The sequence below is a fragment of the Labeo rohita genome, chromosome 7, assembly GCF_022985175.1.
Source record: "Labeo rohita strain BAU-BD-2019 chromosome 7, IGBB_LRoh.1.0, whole genome shotgun sequence".
Lineage (NCBI taxonomy): Eukaryota > Metazoa > Chordata > Actinopteri > Cypriniformes > Cyprinidae > Labeo > Labeo rohita.
The window spans coordinates 6,925,482-6,938,344 of record NC_066875.1 but is presented as its reverse complement, the minus strand read 5'-3'; the positions used below and the strand labels follow the sequence as shown (position 1 = coordinate 6,938,344).

The 12,863-nt window shown below is 33.3% G+C and overlaps 1 protein-coding gene across 1 annotated transcript; it reads right to left on the bottom strand.

Moving 5' to 3' along the window:
* Nucleotides 1-683: 683 nt before the first annotated feature.
* On the bottom strand, nt 684-11,934 carry znf143a (zinc finger protein 143a). Its single transcript, XM_051114482.1, has 16 exons — nt 11,814-11,934; nt 10,483-10,585; nt 10,085-10,171; nt 7,786-7,869; nt 7,545-7,673; nt 7,240-7,433; nt 6,985-7,056; nt 6,785-6,898; nt 6,620-6,695; nt 6,018-6,143; nt 5,628-5,807; nt 3,876-4,103; nt 3,652-3,785; nt 2,823-2,954; nt 2,224-2,334; nt 684-836 (listed from the first exon to the last, which is right to left on the bottom strand). The coding sequence occupies exons 2-16, from the start codon at nt 10,577-10,579 to the stop codon at nt 753-755; spliced, it is 1,848 nt and encodes a 615-aa protein (XP_050970439.1). The 5' UTR covers nt 10,580-10,585; nt 11,814-11,934; the 3' UTR covers nt 684-752.
* Between the last annotated feature and the right edge of the window lie 929 nt (nt 11,935-12,863).

The following is a 12,863-nucleotide window of genomic DNA, read 5'->3' as shown; positions in this document are numbered from 1 at the left end:
ACAAGTTCTACAGACTGCATTATTTTTCAGCTCTTTCCTTATATTCTTGGCTATTGCAGTACTGACTACAATATAATTTCAACCATTCAAACCATTTCTTCGTGAGCCAATTTGTGAATAATAACTGCAAATAAATGATATAGTAAATAAATCTATAGGAATATTTCTTGAAGGCTTTTTATTGAATATAATGTTGTTTTGTCATTCAATCTCTTTTACAACGTGACATTACAAAAATGACAGTTCCTCATAATAAACATTATGTATGCATATTGCTATTTGACTGCTATTTTCAGCAAAAATGTTTGACCAAATATTAATGTAGCCTATACATATCCAAACATCCAAGACTACTAGCGAAAATAGTAGACGAAAATTATATCGTCAGCATAATGTAATTAAAAATTGAACTAAAATGTATTATTTGTATTTGGTATGTCGCATTAATGTCAGCAGCACTTGATCCGACCTTGACCTGAGCTTCTTGTGCTTCAAAGCAAGCGAGAACATTAGCAAAGCATCACGACACACTAAGCATCCCGTTCATCTGTTTTTATTTAAAAAAATGCAAACAGGTTTCTGCCTTTTAGATATCTATATCACTGTGAACAAAATCTGTTAGAAACGCTAATCATAGTGCACAGCTTAACTTCTGTACAATTGTGGCGAAAGGGTAATTACAAAAGTTTAACATTTGTTCATCTAACCACTAGTCATACTGAATACTGAGTCCCATCTGAAGGTGAAGGTAGTCAATTGCTCAGTTCTGTTGTTTCACTTCCCTGTAACGATGATGCTATTCTTAGAGCCTCTTCCAGTGAAGTCTGTTCATTGAGCTGTAAAAGGAAAAAAAACAAAAAAAACACCTATGTTCAATAATATAAACATATGCCCAGTTAGAGAGGTAAAGGTACATGACTTTTGCCCTGATTTGCAGTCTGAATGAGTCGATGTCAGATGCAGACAAGTCAAAGATAGTCTGCAAGTTTCATGCAATCAGGGTTAACAGATTTTACACAAAAAAAATTGTGCATTGTAAGGATGGGCACAGGATCCATTTTTTAGCTACAGACTATTATTCATCTAATGTGACGATATAAAATATGTTTGATATTTGCAGCTGATTTAAGAGCATACATTGTTTCCATTTGTCACACATGAGTTTGTTGTGTTCAAAATGACTTTAAAGTCTGGTAGCGTGTGATCCTCAGTCATTTAGTGTAAGATGCCCAGTTTTTCTCTGTAACCATTTACAAAGTCGGCAAATGCACGATGCATTTTTAAATTTGTTCAGGTTTTAAAAGTTTAGGTAGCTGACTTGTTGCCACTTTTCAGACAGCATTTGCACACAAGGGTACATCCCGAAACTGATTTCAGACAGGCTTCTAAAGGGCCGTTCACACCGAATGCGTTTTTCCATTCCAGTGTACTACTAGGGAGTTTGTGATACACCGGTAATGATGATAATTATGATATTTAACTAATAAAATATAATTATTGTGTTAAATAGGGGTGCTGCAATATATATTTAATTTCTGAATATAAATAGTGCACATACGATAATATGTGACCGCCAGTGCCATTATGGAGCATTACTCTCTCACCTGTGATTTGATTCATTTATACTCAACACTAGAGGGCACCCTTGTGCATAAAGTTTTCAAGCGAAACTCATAGAAGTAATAAAACAAATTATTGTAGCTAAATAAATTGCAGAAAGAAATGTTTTGTATGCTGCAATAGGATAAAAATCAACATGATTGCAACAGTCTATCGTTTATGTTTGTTCTTCAAGCCACCTCAGGTATTTTCATGGATAATGTATATTTATATTAATTGACACAGCCTTTATCACTGTATTGAGTACTGTAAAACAAGAATCAATTCACAGAAGGAAGCTATTTCAACCACTCGAACGACGCTATAAGGCAAGTTTGAAGTAAAACGAAAATGTAGTTACTCTCATATATTTTGACAATACAACAATACATCTACAATAAAACAGAAAGTGCTTTGGTATTAACTAAGTAAAAGTTACTACAGTATTAATTTTTTGCAAGAAATGAAATCAAAGTTGATCAAAAATGTACATTTATGCACAAACCAACTGCCCAAAAATCTGCAGACTTACTTTCAGTAGCTACTATTGAATTCCTATAGATGGCAAATAGAGGCAAAAATCTGGTCAAAACAGTGATGCATTCCAGCCTAAGTGAAGTATACCTGAACAGCAATCTGTGTGCCATTAGAAGTAGCCAGAAGTGTAATTGGATGTGCTGATAACTCATCCTGTATATTCCTGGAAGATGATAATTCTGGAATCAAAGTAGTCATCTGGAGAAAACAGAAAAAAACAAAACATACATAAATACAGTTGATGTGACCAGTTTATAGACTGCTGTAGACATGTTTTTGTTTTTTTGTAGGCCAAAACCCAGAAATGATTTAGCATTCACATGTTAGCGTTCACATTTTATTCTACGCTATTAGGCTTCTGTTGTGTTCATTTGTGAAGACTATCATGATGAACAAAATGTGTAAGTATCATACACTTTTGTTGGTCACAGAGCTTATTTTCTGCAATAATCCAAAAGCCAGTGGAAAAATCCTATTGGGTTTTTGTCGAGGGAGCTAAGATGATGCAAACTACAAACATGTGTCATCACTGCAGTGCTGTATATGCACACAAATCAGGAGTGGGCAGAACATAATCTTGTTATAATTAAGGAGAGAAAGTTTGATGTAATTGCTGGAAATAAAAACCACACACATAAATATACTTGTTTACTTTCCAAATTTATAACAGCCAAAAGCCTACACACCTGTCCTTCAGTCCCATCCTCTGAGACCACAGTCACTGAATGAGCCTCTGCTGATGATAGCAAAGACTCAGTGGGGGGGATGGTGATCATACTGCCATCTTGTGTTACCATTGTGATCACATTCCCAATAGCCTGTCAAAAATCATAGAATTTCCCATTCAGCACATGTACAGTATTATAATTATTATGAAAAACTTAATAATGAACATGCAGCCTTCTCACAAATTGTAGATGCAAATCAGTGTTAGTATAACAGGTATATTTTTGTTAAAAATTTCCAACTTTTAGTCAAATGTTTAGTAATTTTGTTGTATTTTTGTCGTTTTGTTAGTTTTTTTTTTTTAAACATGTCTATATATAGTTTGTAATAATTTTTATTTATTATTTGAAATGTTGCAAAGGCAAATAGGTATAAATAAAATGTTCAAACTTTTTTTTTTTGTTTTATTCGGTTTCAGTTAATGTTAAAGTAACAGATGTTAATTATTATTTAAAGAATTATTTAAAGTTGTAAATAAAACAAAGATAATTGGAACATTTTATAAGAAAATACTACATCTAAAAAAAAATTAATTTGTAAATAAAACAAAGATTGTAAAATAGTATTTCAGTCTTTCTACTTTAAAATTTCGTTGTTCATTCAATGTACTACTCGCCATTTCATTGTTTTTTGTTTTTTTTCTTTTGTGCAAATTGTTGCTACACCAACTTTTTTCAGTGTATTTCAGTTTTTCTACTTCAAAATGTCATTTTAGATTTAATGTGATACTTGCTATTTCTTAGTAATTTTGATTTTTTTTTTTCAGTATATAATAACCCTGATGCAAACCTGTGATGCTCCATCTTGCGTGATGAGCGTGACATGCTGTTGTTCCGTAACATCACAGATCTCAGAATCCATCTCTGGACAAGTGTCCTCACACTTCACAGGGCTAACAGTCAGGGAGGGGTCATCTATAGCCTCTGAATACAAAACACAGCCCCTTTTGGTTCATAAATTATCATCAAAAATCTGATCTTGTATCTATGATGTAGGTATTTGTCAAAACCAACCTGAAGGGGGTTCAAAATAGCCCTCCGACTCCTCTTCTATAGGCTCAGAGTCATTGTGTGCCGTACGTTTGTGCATGACCAGTGTAGAAATCTGCTTGTACGTCTTTCCACAGTGGTTGCACTTGTAGGGTTTACAGGGAGTGTGCACTACATTATGTTTGTATAGACTGGAGTACTCAGTGAATCGCTTGTCACAACCAGGAACTGTGCAAACATAAGGCCTCTCTCCTGCATGCAATAAAGACACAGGTTTAGAGTTACATTCATATTTACATTTAGGTTAGATTAAAAATGACAAATTCTGTTATCATGTGCTTCCCCACATGTATTTTCAAAACCATAATACTTACTTTCTTTTCTTTCATGAAAACACAAGGTCAGTTTTTGAATATCCTGGATACTTAAAGGGATACTTCACCCAAACAAATGACAATTCTGTCACTATTTACTACATTATTTACTTTTCAATTAATGTTAACTAAAGTAATTATCTTTAACAATTGGAACTTTACTGTAAAGTGTTACCAAATATCTGTGTTCCACAGTAGAAATAAAGTCATACAGATTTGGAACAACATAAAGGTGAGTAAATGATAAAACGATTGACATTTTTGGGTGAATTATCCATTTAATATAATGAAAGTTATAGCGTTGGGGTTGGGCTAAAAATAACAAGCACCACCATAAAAGTACAGTACCAGTTAATTTTTGGACAGTAAGATTTTTAATGAAGTCTCTTCTGCTCACCAAGCCTACATTTATTTAATCCAAACTACAGCAAAAGCAGTAATATTGTCAAATATTTTTACTACTTAAAATAACTGCTTTCTATTTGAATACATTTTAAAATGTAATTTATTCAAGTGATCAAAGCTAAATTTTCAGCATCATTACTCCAGTCTTCAGTGACACATGACCCTTCTGAAGTCATTCTAATATGCTGATTTGCTGTTCAAGAAACATTTATTTTATTATCATCAATATTTAACATATTTAAACAGTTGAGTATTTTTTTTTTCAGGATTCTTTGATGAATAGAAAGATCCAAAGATCAGCATTTATCTGAAATAAAAAGCTTTTGTAACATTATACACTATACCATTCAAAAAAAATGTTGGGGGGAAATAAATTATAAAAAAAATTAATACTTTTATTTAGCAAGGATGCTTTAAATTGATCAAAAGTGATAATAAAGACATTTTTCAGATAAATGCTGTTCTTCTTTTCTTCCTTTCTATTCATCAAAGAAACCTGAAAAAAATTCTACTCAGCTGTTTTCAACATAATAATAACAAATGTTTTTTGAGCAGCAAATCAGAATATTAAAATGATTTATGAAGGACTATGTGACTGGAGTAATGATGCTAAAAATTCAGCTTTGAAATCACAGGAATAAATTACATTTTAAAATATATTCAAATAGAAAACAGTTATTTTACACAGTAAAAAAAATTCAAATTTTTTACTGTTTTTGCTGTACTCTGGATCAAATAAATGCAGGCTTGGTGAGCAGAAGAGACTTCTTTAAAAAAAAACATTAAAAATCCTGCTGTCCAAAAACTGATAATGTATAAAAATGACCACATTCTATATGCAAAGTCTTCTGAAGTCATACAATAGCTCTGTGTGAGAAACAGAATTTATAGGATAAGAAAGAAAGTCATTCAGGGTTGGAGCAAAATGAGGGTAAGTAAAGGATGACAACTGTCATTTCTGAGTGAACTATCCCTTTAAGACTGAAGAGCAGCACACCTGTATGGATCCGTATGTGGTTCTTGTAATTTGTTGCGCTGGCAAAGGCCCGATTACAGCCTGGCTCTGGGCAGTGATACGGTTTCTCTCCTGTGTGCGTGCGAACGTGCACCTTACAGATGTTTGAGGTAGTGAAGGATCGTCCACAGCCCGGGAAAGGACATAAAAATGGTTTCTCGCCTTAAAAGAACAGAAGAAGACCAAGTACTGTGGTGGAACTGTGGCATCACATTGGTACTAGGGCAGCTAACATGACAAATATGCTTATGAATCTATTTTAAACAGAGCTTTTCTAATTCTTATGCATGTAGCCTTACAGATAGTTTAACACAGTATTGTGCGATTTCCATGATATTTCAATAAATGGATGGAAGGTTTTAAGAAAAGTACCCGTGTGAATGCGGGTGTGCTTTTGAAGGTCCCCTGAGGTCTTGAAAGATTTTTTACAATCCATCTCCTGACAGCGGTAAGGTTTTTCTCCAGTGTGTGTCCTGATGTGACTTTTCAAACCATAACCTAAAAGAAAATGAATAAGTGATGAGTATAACACAGCAAATATGTCAGAAATACACTGCCATTCAGTCAATATTTTAATGCATTTATGATCTAAAATACAGTAAAAACAGCAATACTGTGAACAATTACTACAAATGATTTCTATTATAATATATTTTAAAATGTAATTTATTCATGTGATGTCAAAGCTGAATTTTTAGCATCAATACTCCAGTCTTCAGTGTTACATGATCCTTCAGAAATCATTCTAATATGCTGATTTGGTACTTAAGAGACATTTATTAATATTGAAAACAGTTGTGCAGCTTCATATTTGTTGTTGAAACCCTAATACACTTTTTTCAGGACTCTGATGGATAGAAAATTCAAAATAACTTAATTAATAATTTACTTAAAATCTTTTGTAACATTGAAAATGTCTTTACTGTCGCTTTTTTTTTAATCAATGTAATGCATGCCTGCTGTGTTTTTGTTACCTGTTGCAAACTTTTTTCCACAGCCAGGTATGTCACAACAGTACGGCTTGTCTCCTGTATGCGCTCTTTCATGTACCTGAAAAAACAAAACACAATCATAATGCACTGCTTTTGTAATGATGAACTGATTTTATTTACAAGCTCAAATATACAAGCCATAATAACCTTAAGATGATTTGCAGTGGTGTACAGCTTTCCACATCCCTCATAATTACAACGAAAACATTTCTCTCCCGGCGGCTGGGTATTTCGCCGAATTCCTTGACCCTGAAGAACAATCTAAAGAGAAGAAGGATAAATGTTTTTGAGCTACTCTGAGTTTGGCTAATTAAATTTTTATGTTGCATAGGAAATTATATTCTCACCTGCATCTCCACAACACTGTGAGGATCATTGGTGATCAGCTCAGAGTTTGTGTAAGAGTCAATTTCTTCAATCTGCAGGAGAGAAGAATTATAATGACTCTTTACACATTTTTTCCTAACTTGACAAGTGAGCAAGTGAGACTGATTATGATAAAACTAATTCACAATACATACAATGTTCCCTAATTTTATATAAAAATCATTGCAAATATATTGTGAATATCTTTGCATTAGCCATAGTCATACTGGTTGTACCTTGGTTGTGTACTGCTCCAAAGCATTGATTGTTTCTTGGTCAATAGTTGCATCTGCGTGCAAATCTTCTACTGTGCCATTCGTCTGGATGGCCAGAATGGTGTTTGGCTGTGACACCTGAACTGCATGATGAATGTAAGCGGTAGACCCGTCCTCTAACTGCACCGCCTGCAGGGTATTGGGTTCATATGTATCTGCAAATGCAATATGAATATAAAAACAGGGCAAAAATCAATTAAAACACATGTTAAACAGAATCCTATTTACCATCCTGATGCATAGTGAAAACAGAAAAAAGCAAAAACCTTTTGCAGTGTGGTGGATGTAAGCAGTAGTTCCATCTTCCAACTGCACAGTCTGAGCATCCTCCAGTCTTAAGCTCTCATTACCAACAACATCACATACAGACGAGCTAGTCCAGTTATTTGGCTCATCTAGTGTGAATATAAAAAAAAATATAACATCATAAGCCTGTTCATAAAATAAGAAAAGGCAGATCACATATGGTGAATCTAACATGAAGATTTATAAGAAAGAGGAAAATACCTGCTTTTGGAACAGAAATGTGTTGCACATAAGCAGAAGACCCATCTTCTAACTGGATCACCTGTCCTTCAACTATATTGCTTTCTGGGGAAAAACAACCAGCACTCAGTTAATGCCTCAATCAGAATATCAACTGCAAGTAAACATTATCAGATGAAGTATAGTATTGTATTATTTTATGGAATAGCAAAAAACACATGCAACATCTGATGATATCTGATGATATATATATATATATATAGGGGTGTAACGGTACACAGATATCACGGTTCGAGGGTCACGATTTGATACAATTTCAGTACAACACAAAAAACAAACAAAAAAAACAAATGTACTATGCTAGGTTTCTTTTAATTTATTTTAAACAGACAGTGGTACAAATTACAGTTTTATCCACATACATGTGAAAATACTAAATACTATATCAAATTAATGTCATATATAGGCTATAAAATCTGCAGTACATATATACACACAAGAAATAAATACTTGAAATATATTTAATTTAGTTAACTGATAGGCAAGGGGAAAAAACTGTGAGACTCATAACGTAGCCTATATATGCTGAGTTTCAGTTCAGTTTTGTGACAGAGAGAAAACTCAAATGGCAGAAAGCGACATTCTATTTATTTTTTTGTTTGAAGTAATCGCACCGGCGCACACAAACACAAAACATATCAGTTCCAGGCTTCTAGCATTGCAAACTTGACAGCGCAGTTGGTACTTTATCAAAATAAAACACAGTGAACCAAACATCAGTGCGCCCGCCTCACTGTGTCACCGTTATCATGACTGAAGTACAAAGTCTATAATTTACATAATAAATAATAGTTTAGCATTTGGATGCAACGCAAATATGGAAATATTATGGAATATTTGGATTTGTGCCGACTGAGAGAGGTAGGATACAAGAGCACAAAGCTCCACTTTATATATATATATATATATATTTATTCCATGGTCTGTCTGAATACTGGACTCTGATTGGCTGGGAGGTATGCAGTAAAACTGTTTAATGCACAGGTAGTTCCAAGTCAGTTTATTCACCATTCCATATTAATGCGCTGCTTTAACTGATGCACACAAACACACACACACAAACAGAGCTTCCCCCACGATTCTCATTAATAAAATAGCCTAGATACCAGATCGCTACATTGTATTCCTCAGCAACGAGGTATTAAAACCACTGTTCTTGAAATAATTAGTTGTTTGTAGAGAGAGACGCGCAGACACGCAGCAGGTAACACACACAACTATCACCTCTCTCTTTCTCGATCGATAATTTATTGAAATAAATGCTATAATTCATTCAAATAAATGTGATCTTACTGCACTATTTCATCTCTGTGTCTGATTTGATGCTTGCAGAATGTTAGAGATAATAACAGATGAAATATATATGTATATATATATTTTTTTATATATATATATATATATATATATATATATATATATATATATATATATATATAAAAAGATAAAAGAAAGAAATGCAGGGCTTAAAGATCATTGACGCTTGATGATCAAATATTTTCATTACTTTAGCTGTCATTATTTTTGGCTAATAGATATAAAGCCTGTTTCTGCCATAAAATATTAAAAGAATCACAAGGTAATTGCAACTTTTTCTCTCACAATTCTGGGTTCATATTTCACTTTGTTTCACATAATTCTGAGAAAAAATTAACTGCATCATATAAACTCAGAATTCTGACTTTTTCTCTCAATTCCAAGTTTATATTTCACAATTCTAAGATTATCTCACAATTCTGAATTTATATCTCACAAATCTGTTTTTTTGCTTCCACCATAAAATGGTAATTGCAAAGAATTCTCACAATTCTAATTCTGCTTTTATTTTTGTTTCCACCATAAAAATGTAATTGCGACTTTCTTGCAATTGCAAGTTTATATCTCACAATTCTGACTTTTCTTAAAAAAATTGAGAGCTTATATCTCACAGTTATGAGAAAAAAAATCCTTTTTTATTTCATGGCAAAACAAGGCTTCTTAAATGTTACAATTAATACAAATTTTGAGATCCTGTAGCTAAACTAGTTGTCATCGTCCTGGGTTTGAATCCCAGAAAACGCATTACCATTAATGTAAATGCAAATGTTTGATGGAAAGTGTAGAAAGAATGTGCCCAATAATAACCAACAAATGAGATAACCAACAAATGTCCTATTCAATGTCAATTTATTTCCTTTAGAAGGTAATGTTTAGTTTTACATCTCAAAAGTGTCTTGGATGTTTCAGCTCAAATTGTTGTTAAGGGGCACAGTGATAAACATACCTTGAGCATTGTGAGGTATATATGCAGTGGAGCCATCTGCTAAAGTCACAGCCTGCAAACTTACTGTGTCCATGCTCTGATCTCCATCTGAATTATTAACAAAAAGAGACATGAAGTACGCTACCTCTGACCTGCAATCCCCACAGTCACATGAAAACTCCTTAACATTTTTGTTTAAAATTTGATACTTTCTGTAACAAGTTCATCGCTTCTTATCAATTTAATACATTCTTTCTGAATAAAATATTTTAAAAAAAAAAATCTTACTGAACCCAAACTTTGGAATGGTAGTATATGCATACATTCCCCTTTAATAAAATGCAAATATTTTCGAAAAAAAAAAAAAAAAAAAAAAAAATTAGAGAGAGAGAGAGAGAGAGAGAATGTGCAGCTCTGACCTGCAATCCCCACAGTCTCAGCTAAGCAGAGAGTGACCTCCTGAGCATCCCCCTCATGCTGGAAATCTGCTGACTGATTTATCTGAGCCAGCAGCATTATAACCTAGGAGCAATGAAATGTTAGTCAAGGTCTTAGCAACACAATATAACTCCATCATCACTTTAATAAGAGTGATGGAACCGTGGTCTCAGATTGTATATATCACTGATTGCATACAGTTTTTAAAGATCCCTGTATTTAAAACAGTATCATTTGTATCTCTCCTTTTTAATTCCCTACAGTAAAGTCAAACTTAATAGAAGCCCATTATTAAAATTGTAGTAATTTAACTTCAGACAACAGGGCAAACTTTTTTCTATCTGATAGAATGTTGTAAGGCCTTACAGCACAAATTTAAAATTTACGAACAGTTCTAAGATTATAAATGATAATATAAAAGATGTGCTTTACATATATTAAAGACCTTTTAGCCCTGTGCAGCCCATTTCACCAAACGCCTAATGTATCATATATAATACTTATTTTTATATGATTTGTCTAAAAAAAGTAAGCTTCAGTCCACTAAAAGTTCATCTTGAAATATTACTGACAAAACTAAGATTATTCTTATATTTACTTTATAGAATCATTAAAGATTTCACATCGAAAAGACACGTGAACCACGTGACTTGAAGGTGGACAGCTTCAGAAAAATACTTAAAGGCCTTAGTAGAAAAGTATTAACAATGAATCAGACGCGAGAAGGCATGTAGATGTGTACAACCAGTTTTCAGTAACGTTAGGCTTTTTAGAAAATAGTATATCGAATACGATACAGTAGGCTTTATATGCGTTAGCAGGCTTTATAAACATTCAGATAAAAACCATCAAAATGATCACAAAATTCAATAAAACAGACGTAAAGTTTCACTTCCTAATCTCAAGAAAGCTTTTGTCCTTCAAATTTCTGAACAGAGTTTTACAGTTTCTACAGTCACCTCAGGCTGGTTGTGCTCATGTATGGTAGTGATTCACTCATTTAGCTTGTACCATTTGTAAAAACTAGTTTTGTCAGGATCTCCCCTACTTATCGTTATCGCATACAAACATTGACGCTTGAGACTATGGGATGTGAACGCAAAGCAGAGACACATGCTGTAAACCAGCCGCGATATCTAGCATCAAATGTAAACAAAAAGTCGACAGTTACAGCCGATGGCTTTTAGTACAGTGTGTATAAACGTGGTTTATTACTGCTGCTGCAAATGTGATCTTCAGTAGATGCAATGTAGTGAAAATCGTCTGATTTACTGCATCATTAAGAGATGTATTTGGTGTTTTAGATACTCACCTTTCTAATGAACCCAAATCTACCAGAAACAGCGCACCTGATCAAATTATATGTATAATATTTCCATATAACAAGGTTTCTAACGCAGCGAAACAAAACAGTGGTGTGTTTTGAATCGGTATTTTTCTTCTTTGGTGTCAATGTTATATATATATAAAGTGAAACGATCTATTCTGCCCCCTGTTGTTCGGGAGGGGAAACACTACCAGTCAAACACAATGGCTTTCATTGCAGATGGACATTGACTGAATTTGTTACTTGTAATTTTAAAAATCGTGAAAATACTCGGCTACTATGATAAAAAGCCTCTATATCTGAATGACATCAGACCCTCCAAGGTTAACCAAAAAAGTGGAGAAGAATAGATTGAATGGATATCAATGGATGACAGGCTTCTGTATACTAAATAAACTGCTTTAATGAGGAAACATAAACAGCTTATTAACTACTTAATGAACTGACCGCCTATCGGCTAATATTCAACTGTTTAATCTTGTTTTGTTTTGTACTGAATTTTTTTTTTATCCTTTATCGAGTCATCTTGCAAGTGTTTAGCAGTAAACTGGGTTTTTTTCTCAGTTGCTCTGATCTAACTTTTTATTCACCTTGATAATATTGTGCTATATCTTCAACACCCTCAAAGGTTTTCTGGAACAACACATATGGCTGCCGAATGTATCTCTATGACTTCAAGTGTCTTTTAAAGTATTCTTGTAGTCAATGTAAAACAATTTCTTTTCTATAGCTTTTGCAAGATCTCTTTTGACTTGGCCATATTTGATTTTGATTAAGTCATATTCACATATAAATAAGTGAACTACAAAACAGCAGTGTTGAATAGGAGCTGAACAATCACGACATGGATGTATTACCAAAAATCCTATACATCAAAAATGGTATATTACATATATTGACATTAGTATTTTTAATATGCAACTAAATTGTTATAAATGCATTTTTAAAAAGCTCTGGATCTTTACAAAATGTTACTTTCATCAATTAATACAGTCTATCCATGAACATTCCAATTTCACTCCCTGTTTAGGCCTG

Bases quoted from the DNA above. Each gene is read 5' to 3' on its own strand.
- znf143a (XM_051114482.1), bottom strand. From the start codon at position 10,579: ATGCTGCTGGCTCAGATAAATCAGTCAGCAGATTTCCAGCATGAGGGG. The intron at 3,786-3,875 runs GTTGGTTTTGAC...TTTTGTATTCAG, and splicing joins CTATTTTGAACCCCCTTCAG to AGGCTATAGATGACCCCTCC. The intron at 2,335-2,822 runs GTGTGTAGGCTT...TGTTTTCTCCAG, and splicing joins AGGATGGGACTGAAGGACAG to ATGACTACTTTGATTCCAGA.